Source organism: Marmota flaviventris, chromosome 15, assembly GCF_047511675.1.
Source record: "Marmota flaviventris isolate mMarFla1 chromosome 15, mMarFla1.hap1, whole genome shotgun sequence".
Classification (NCBI taxonomy): domain Eukaryota; kingdom Metazoa; phylum Chordata; class Mammalia; order Rodentia; family Sciuridae; genus Marmota; species Marmota flaviventris.
The window spans coordinates 49,283,240-49,292,493 of record NC_092512.1 but is presented as its reverse complement, the minus strand read 5'-3'; the positions used below and the strand labels follow the sequence as shown (position 1 = coordinate 49,292,493).

Sequence of the window (9,254 nt, the reverse complement as noted above, 5' to 3'; positions counted from 1 at the left end):
GAGGATAAAACCAATTCTAAAACTCCAAGATTCCATTTCCCCATATCATAATCTAAAAAGATGAGCTGTGGAATAAAAGCTTGCACTTGATTCAAGTCACTGAAATGTTCGCAGATAATGCTAAAATTCGAAAAGAGCAAAGACTGCCAAACCCTCCCAAGGACAGAAAGCGACCAACCGCTAATCTCGCGCAGTTTTACAAACTGAAAAGCCGACCAACTTCTCAGCTCAGAAATTTTGGCCGCTAGACATACTTTCTCCCCAGAAAGAAGTTTTTCTTCTCTCCTTCCTTTTCCCCCTTCTTTCTCCCCGTGTAGTTAAACGTGAGATCACTATCCCTCAAAACTGCTCACGAACCACAACGCGGCGAGTGTGAAATACCACTGGCCGTTGCCCCCCTTCCTCCCGGAGCGCTCCTCCCTCCTACAGAAAAATGCGTTTCCAGGCAACGGCGGGCCGCGGCGTCACTTCCTGCCATTTAAACTCCGGTCCCCACCCCCTCGCAGCCCCTTCTTGTTTCCACTCCCCCTCCCCTCGGTCGTGGGCTGCATTCACGCTTCCCCAGGCTCCGGAGGGGGCGGAGCGGCCGAGCGGCCCTGAGTCCGGTGGGCGCCGCGCACCTGTTGTTTGCAGGAGCCCGCGACCCTCCGGGCGGCTCTCTGCGGGCGGGGGAGCGGCGCCGCGGAGCCCACCCGGCAGGTGGCCGCGGGCAGGGCGGGGAGCGCGGTGCGCGCGGGTCCGACCACCCCGGCGCTGGGACGCGATGGCGGCGGCCGAGCCCGCGAGCTCGGGCCAGCAGACGCCGCAGGGCCAGGGCCAGGGCCAGCGTCCTCAGTCTCAGCCTCCCCAGGGGCAGCCTCCGCAACCGCCGCCGCAGCTCGGGAGCGTCGGAGGCGGCAGCAGCAGGCATGAGAAAAGCCTGGGGCTGCTCACCACCAAGTTCGTGTCGCTGCTGCAGGAGGCCAAGGACGGCGTCCTGGATCTCAAAGCGGTAAGCTCGGGAGGCGGGGATGGGGGCGGACTTCGGAGCTCAGCCTGGGGAGAAGCCCAGCCCCTCGCGCGTGGATCGGGCGGCGTTTGTGTGGACGCGCTCCGCGGTTAGTGGGCGCCCGGAAAGTGGGAGCCTGTGGCCTGCGCTGGGGCCCTGGATGCTAGGGATGGGGGAGGGATGAGGGACCGGGATGGCCCGGACCCGTGGCGTAACCAAAAGAGTCCGGCGCCGCGCGGCGCTTTCGACAAAGAGCCTGGGACCTCGAGCGCGCCCGCGTGGCTAGTCTCTGACGCAGGGACCCGAGGGCGGCCAAGTGTCAGAACTGCTCCGCGTCCACCTGTGGTAGAGGCTTACAGGGAACCCGGGTGCTTTGCCCGGAGTTACCGAGCTTGATTTGCTGTGGGGAATCGCTGGTTTTAATAGGGGATTCCGATTGGGACCTTATTCTCGTTGTTCAAGAATATGTTGTGCCACTTCTTCTGCATGAAAAAATGAAAGTGAATTTTTTTCCACACTCTTCCCCATTAACACCATAAAAGTAACATTAAAAAAAAAAACCTCTTTGTGGTACACTTTCTTTCATCATTCTAACGGTTAGGAAGGGATATTTGACTTGTGACTTGATTTGGATATTTCTAGAAGTAAGATTTGCCATTACATGGAAAGGGGATGTTTTATAACTTTCACTCAAAAGAGGTGGAAGTGCGTCGTAAACTTTCTCCTGTTTTATGAGAACGTGTGTTTCGCTCTTTGGTGCTGTTCAGATTTTTCAAAGAACATTTCATCAAAAACTGTTCGGTCATACAGAGTGATTTAACCGTTCCAGGCAGGCTTTGGAAGGATTCCACATGGCCCAGGGAAAGGAGATTTGGATGATTTGAATTAAAATTCAGCCAGCGCACGAAGCAAAGTTTTAAAAACCGACAAAAAAATGCTAACGAGTCAGTCAGTAATCACTGCAGATTCCTTCTTTTGACTCCCTACATCTGATCTCACTAGGATGATTGTTCCCAGCATCCAGGAAAGTGCTCAGACCACCCACCTGGCTTGACCTACCCTGCCATCTTCCAGTTAGCCTGAAGCAACGGAAGTAGCATCTGAGCTGGAGGTCCTCCAATACTCCCTGGATGTTGGGACCAAAGCCTGTGGGGGGATCAACTCCCTGTCTTCTGCTAGGGGCCCTCCTACAGGGTAGGCCAGAAGGGAGGCGTGACTTTGAATATCCTCCCCTTTCTTTGGCTACCCTAGATGTTCATTAAGTGACTATTGAGTTAAATTGCCTGAATTAGTCTACTTTATGCAAATGAAGCACTTAGAACATATTTTGCATTTCCTAGTTTCTGCTTTTATAAAATGTTATTCCTGAAATTTTTTCCCACCTTGAGAAATTCCCTGTACCTTTTTTATCCCCTCCCCACCCTCTTTCCTCCTTAAAAGTGCCTTATGGTATCTATAGTATTTGAATTGTGCCGAATTAAAATGGGTTCTTTTAAATAATTCCACAGAAAACCACGAGCTTATAAGAGAAAACCAGGGATGTTACAAAACAAATTGCAAACTGCTATTCAAAATTTTAGAAGTTCAACTGTAGACTGTGACTTTTGTATAAGAAATCAGGAAAGTTTGGGGTTTTCCAGATAAAACAACTCTGAGGGCTAAGCTTCTCCATCAACTTGCCTCACATTAAAAAAAAAAAAAAAAATTTGTAGTTGTAGAGGGACGCATGCCTTTATTTTGTTTGTTTAGTTTTATGTGGTGCTGAGGATCAAACCCAATGCCTCACACACATGAGGTAAGTGCTCTACCACTGAGCTACAGCCCCAGCCCTGACCTCACATTTTGATGGAACTTTGCCCTTGCTTGACTGAGTTTTTTGGCTTCCTCCTGTTTCATCTGTGGCCATATAATTTCTCCACACAAGTCATAGAGGTAGTACATAGGAAAAAGAGTGTGATATTTCAACATTATTTTATTTCTGCAGTGGTACTATTTCTTATTATATTAATGGCTTTATATTTATAGAAAATATTTTGAACATCATTCTTGATATATATTACATATAGAAATACATACATTTTATTTACACATTTTCAATGTAAAAATTACTTTGAAGTCTTTCCAGTGAAATTTTTTATTGTGTACCATAGTAAAAGATCATACAGACTTTAAAATATATATATATATATATATATATATATATATATTTAGTTATAGGTGGACACAATATCTTTATTTTTTTAAATGTGGGACTGCGGATCCAACCCAGTGCCTCACACATACTAGGCAAGCGCTCTACCTCTGAACCACAACCCCAGCCCATAATAAAGACATTTTTGATAATAACATGGTTGAAGATGTACCAACATAGACAATTATAAAATTTCCTCTAATTTGAAATTATAAAGACAGATTTTTTTCTTATATTCTGTTTGGGGAGTGAGTATATATGTTAGCATAAGCTATTGATTTTATTATTATTATTACTACTATTTTATTATTATTTTGTTACTGGACAGGGTTTTGTCCATGCTAGGCAAGCTCTCTGTCCTTGGGCTTTATCTCCAGGCCCCTCTCTCCACCATTTTTAAGAGTGGGGAGACACAGTCCTGCTAAATTGCTTAGTCTGACTTAAACTTGGGATCCTACTACCTCAATCTCTCTGGTAGCTGGGATTACAGGCATGCACCCCTGCACCGGGTGCTATTGATAATTTTAAGTTGTACAAATTTTAAAAATTATGTTAATCTTACCATAAATATCCACAGATCCTAAGCTGGGTACAGTGGCACACACCTGTAATCCCAGTGGCTTGGGAGGCTGAGGCAGAAGGATCACAAGTTCAAGGCCATCCTTAGCAAAAGCAAGGCACTTAGCAACTCAGTGAGACCTGTCTGGAAATAAAGTACAAAATAGGTCTGAGAATGTGGCTTAGTGGCCAAGTGGCCTTGAGTTCAGTCCCCAGTACTCCAAAGAAAAAAAAAAATCCACATATCTTGGATATTAATAAAATACTCAAGACCACATAGGTGCTGTTTTTCTTTTTCTGACTTATGTGGTACTAAAGAATAAGAACATAATGCTGTATCTTATGTTTCTTTTTTAACAACAACCAATTGAGGACATAGCCTACTTAGCAAAGCAAATCAATTCTAATAAAGCTATTCTGGCATAATTTAACAATTAGGAGAGAATAGAAATATATTGGAAGCAATTTGAGAAAATTGTATTCATCATCTGCCCACCTGCTTTTCATAATTAGTCTCTAATTTACAGTAGTGGAGGTGGGGTAATTATTAATTCATTCCAGTCAGATGAGAAGTTATATGATGTTGGCTATATGGTTTGCAGTTTATGTTGTTGCAGTTAACATTTATTGAAAGCATACTGTGTGCTGGGCATTTTACATAAACTTACATTTACATATACTTACATGTATAATTTTGGGGGTTAGACAGAAATTGAACTTGGGGGCACTCAACCACTGAGCCACATCTCCAGACCTATTTTGTATTTTATTTTTTAGAGACAGGGTCTCACTGAGTTGCTTAGCGCCTTGCCATTGCTGAGACTGGCTTTGATCCTTCTGCCTCAGCCAGCTTCCATATATAATTTTATCCTCTTAATAACTGTGGAAGTGTAGTTCTAATATTCCCACTTTTTAGCTGATAAAACAGATTGAGTAGGCTGAGATAGGTTAAGTAACTTGCCCGCTGTCATAAAGTAGAAAGTGAGAGCTAATATTTGAAGTTAGACCATTTGTTATTATTCTCCATTCTATAGTACATTTCAGTAGTCCTAAAAAACAAATTTAGGTTTTCATGAGTGTAAGGGTATGGGATCTGTCTTATAAATAAAAATGCATGATTCTTTTTACTTCTTTTGTAGAGGAGAGGGAGATAAATTGAGTTCCTGCATTGAAAATGATGGTTTGAGCTGGGAATGTAGCTCAGTGTTAGAGCACTTGCCTAGTATGCATGCCCGTACCACTAAAAAAAAGAAAAAGAAAAGAAAATGAGGGTTGGGATGGCAAATTCCCTGTTATTTCACAAACAAAATTAGGATTCTGTTTTTCACAGCTAAGAACTTGAAGATCTGTTAAGCTAATTATGACTCAGTATTGACATGCTATTTTGAAATTTTTAAAAATTCCTTTTAAATATAATTTATAACTGGGTTTCTATATTTCCTTTTTTTGTATCATCTTCAACTTTTTAATAAAAATATGATCTAGATTGCTTATCTCTTATTGTGATTGCCTAAGTAACAAATTGCCTGAATGATACCTGAGTTAATGTGATAAAGTATTTATGGTGTTTCTTATCTCACATGTTCCTGAATTATACCCATTTATGATAACTTGAGTAACACACTCCCTGTAAGGAACAAAAAACTTATCCTAAGGCCTTAGTTTAAAACACTAAGCAAAGATTTTCAGTAAGTGTTCACCCATGCCTACAGGAGGTAAACAGCCAGAACTTCAGTGCTGCTGAAAAATTTTCAGGACAATTCCACTCCTGGGTATACACCAAAAGAATCAGAAGCAGGGTCTTCAGCATGTATTTGTATACCCATATTTATAATAATTTCATAATAGCCAAAAGGTGGGGACAACACAGGTCTCCATGAGTGGATAAGTGGATAAACAAAATGGTTCATTATATACAGTGATGATTCAGCTTTAGAAAGAAGAAAATCGTAACATATGCAACAATATACATGAATCTTGAGGAATTACAGTAAGTGAAATAGCCAATCACAAAGAGACAAATACTGGTTGATTCTGCTTATATGAAGAACCTATTCTTAGAAACAAAGTTGAAGAGTGGTTGCTAATGGCCAGGGAAAGGAGAGAATAGAAGTTGTTTAAGGGGTATTAGGCAGAAGTGTGTGCTTCCAGAATTCATGTTTGAAATCCTAACTCTCAGTTCCTCAAAAATACATCTGTATTTTGAGATAAGATCTTAAGAAGATGAATAAGTTAAATGAAGCCATTAGGATGGGCCCTAATCAAATCTGATTGGTGTCCTTATGAGAAGGGGAAATATTGGACATACTGGAAGATACCAGGAATGTTTCCACACAATGTGAAGGTGACTATCTGTAAGCCAGAGAAAGAGTTTCAGAAGAAAACAAAGTGGTCAACACTTTGATCTTGGACAGAGTTTAGCAGAATGAAGTGTTCTGGAGACTGGTTGTACAACAATGTGAGTGTACTTAATGCTACTCATCTCTTACACTTTAAGTGAGCAAGATAATAAATTTCATGTTATGTGTATTTTACCACAATTAAATACACATATTATATATATAAGAAACAACAATGAAATACCATTATATACCTATTAGAATGATAAAAATCTAAAACACTGAGAACACCACATGCTGACAAGGAACTCTTATTCACTGCTGATGGGAATACACCAAAGGTGATGTCCCAATATAGATTGGTTTGGTTTCTCCCCTCTCCCTCCTCCCTCCCCCCACTCTTTCTCTTTCTCTTTTTTTTGGTGGTGTTGGGATTGAAATCAGGGAGGGCCTCACACATGATAGACAAGTGTTCTACATTCGGAGCCCCTTCTTTTTATTTTGAAAGAGGATCTTGCTAAGTTGCCCAAGCTGGCCTTGAATTTGAGATCCTCTTATGTCAGCCTCCTGAGAAGATGAGATTACAAGTGTGTGCCACCATACCCAGCAAAAATTAGTAGTCTTTTAAAAAACTAAACATACTTTAACTATATGATCCAGTAATTGTGCTCCTTGTATTTACCCAAAGGATTGGAAAGTTCATGGAAAGCTGCTCATGATATTTATAGCAGCTTTATTCATAATGGCTAAAATGTGGAAGCAACCAAAATGTTTTTCAGTAGGTGCATGGATAAACTGTGATGTATCTAGACAATTAAATGTTCAGTGCTGAAAAGTACATGAGCTATCAAGTTATGAAAAGATATAGAAGAAACATAAATGCATATTACTAAGTGAAAGCATTTGGTCCAGAAAGGCTACAAACTGTGTGATCCAGCTATGGAACATTCTATAAAAGGCAAAACTGTAGAGACAGTAAATCATTAGTGATTGCCAATGGTTAGAGGGGAGGGTAGATGAATAGAGTGAGAACAATATTTTTAGGGCAGTGAAACTATTTTGTATGAAAGTATAATGGCAGGTGGATGTCCTTATACATTTGTCAAAACCCACAGAATGTACAATATCCATGGACTCTGGGTGATGGTGATGGGTCAGTATAGGTTTATCAGTTTTGACAAATGTCCCACTCTGGTGGGGAATGTTGATCATGGGGAGGTTGTGTTGTGCATCAGAAAGGGGTATTTGGGAACTTTCTATACTTTTTGATCAACTTTACTGTGAATCTAAAATTGCTTTAAAATGTAAAGTGTAGGGGCCGGGGTTGTGGCCTAGCGGTAGAGTGCTCGCCTAGCACATGTAAAGCACTGGGTTCAATCCTCAGCACCACATAAAAATAAAAAAATAAAGGTATTATGTCCAACTATAACTAAAAAATATTAAATGTATTAAAATACATAAAGCTGATGATCTGGGTACATCTATTCCAGGGTCTAATTATTAGACAGCTATTAAATACAAGATAGTTGGCTCAATAGAAAAAAAGTTCTCAGAAAACTAAAGCTCTGCAAGATTAACAAAAATGACTACTCATACCCAATGCTAAGTAACTGGTACTGTGCCAAGTACTTTCTTCCTGTGAGTTTATTTACTCCCAGAGGTAAAACTGAAGGATACCTCCATTGTGCTGATTAGGAAATTGGGGATAAAAGAGGTAGTGATTAACCTGATGTCCACAGTAAATGAAACTGAGCAGCACTATAATCTGAAGTTAGAACTGAGGTCCTGAACCACCATGCTAAGCAAACAGTCTATCCAGTACAAAGTTTTAGACTGATTTAAAAAAAAAAAAAAAACAGCTTTATTAGAGAGGGGCAGAGCTATCTCATTTTTTCAGTTCTGTACAAGATAAATTGACTGTTTACAACACTAGTTTTGAGATTTTTTGGTTTTGATGTTGCTATTTCCCATCAGTGAACAAAGCCATGAAATTTGAATAGAGGTACCTATCAATGGACTTACACATATATTTGTCTGGGTGTGTATATTATATTTTGCCATTTCTTTGATATGATAAGTTGTTTAAAATATTTTTTATTTTTGTATCATTTTTTTAGATCTTGCCAGTGAAGACTGACTTTTCCCAATTAGCCCATGAGTCTGTTTATATTTTAATGTGCTTATGAACGGGAGATCTTTTTTTATGATTTTTCTTTCTATACTTAAAATACAGTTTTACTCAAGTAACATAAAATATTAGAAAAGTGGTAAAAGGTTAATAAATTCTTGAATAAAAATGACCTAGGATGCCACTACCCAGAGAACCATGTTCAACTATTTTTAATATTTCTTCAATTTCTTATACCTTTTTATAATGGAGATCAGCTTTATCTTGCCAAATTATAAACATAATTTTAATACTTTTACAATTCAAGCTGTCTTATTATTTAGAATTAACCATTAATTATATTAATTATAGAATCAATTCTAGGTATGTATGTAAATTGTTGCTAGGCTTTTTTTTCCCTCCTTAATCCAGTGTAATAATTTGGATCTTAAATGTCCCTCAAAGGCCAGTGTTAAGGGCTCGCTTAGTTTTCAACTTGGCACTAGTGGAGGTGGAGGTGGAGGAAACTTTAATAGGTACATCTTCCTAGTGGGACATCTTCCATATGTTGAAGGCAAGTCCTTGAAGGGGATATTGGGACCCTTGCTCCTTGCTGTCTCCTCCTCCTCATTCTCCTCTTCTTTCTGCTTCTCTTTGCCCCATCTTCCTTCCTCTCCTCCTTCCTTGCAGTTTTGTTCCACCACACACTGCCACCATGATGTTCTGTCTCAACACAGGCCCAAAAGTGATAGGGCCAGCCAGTCAAGGATTGAAACTTCCCAAACTATGAACCAAAGTAAATCATTTCTCTTTATAAGTTGATTTATCTGAGTTATTTGTTGTAACGATGGAAAGTTAATCAGCATATTCAACAGATGTGAGTTAACTTATATGTGCCCCAGTTCAATTCAATTTCCCCAGTTGGAAATTCAGAGTTGCACACTTTTAAAAACTCTAAAAGCGGGACTTTGGAAGCACTTCTCTGAGCAAAAGTTTGATGATGCAAGGGCCCTAGAAGGCTTCTGGGAGCAGCTGGAGGCTCACCTGAGAACAAAGAGACTCAAAAAGTCA

General features: G+C 40.3%; 1 protein-coding gene across 3 annotated transcripts in view; it reads left to right on the top strand.

Moving 5' to 3' along the window:
* Positions 1–538: 538 nt before the first annotated feature.
* E2f5 (E2F transcription factor 5) overlaps positions 539–9,254 on the top strand; it is a 29,266-nt gene continuing 20,550 nt past the window's right edge. For all 3 annotated transcript variants that reach the window (XM_071602263.1, XM_071602261.1, XM_071602260.1), the window contains exon 1: positions 539–991. In XM_071602263.1, the coding sequence (XP_071458364.1) occupies positions 764–991 (228 nt within the window). In that variant the 5' untranslated portion in view covers positions 539–763. The remainder of the gene's footprint in view (positions 992–9,254) is intronic.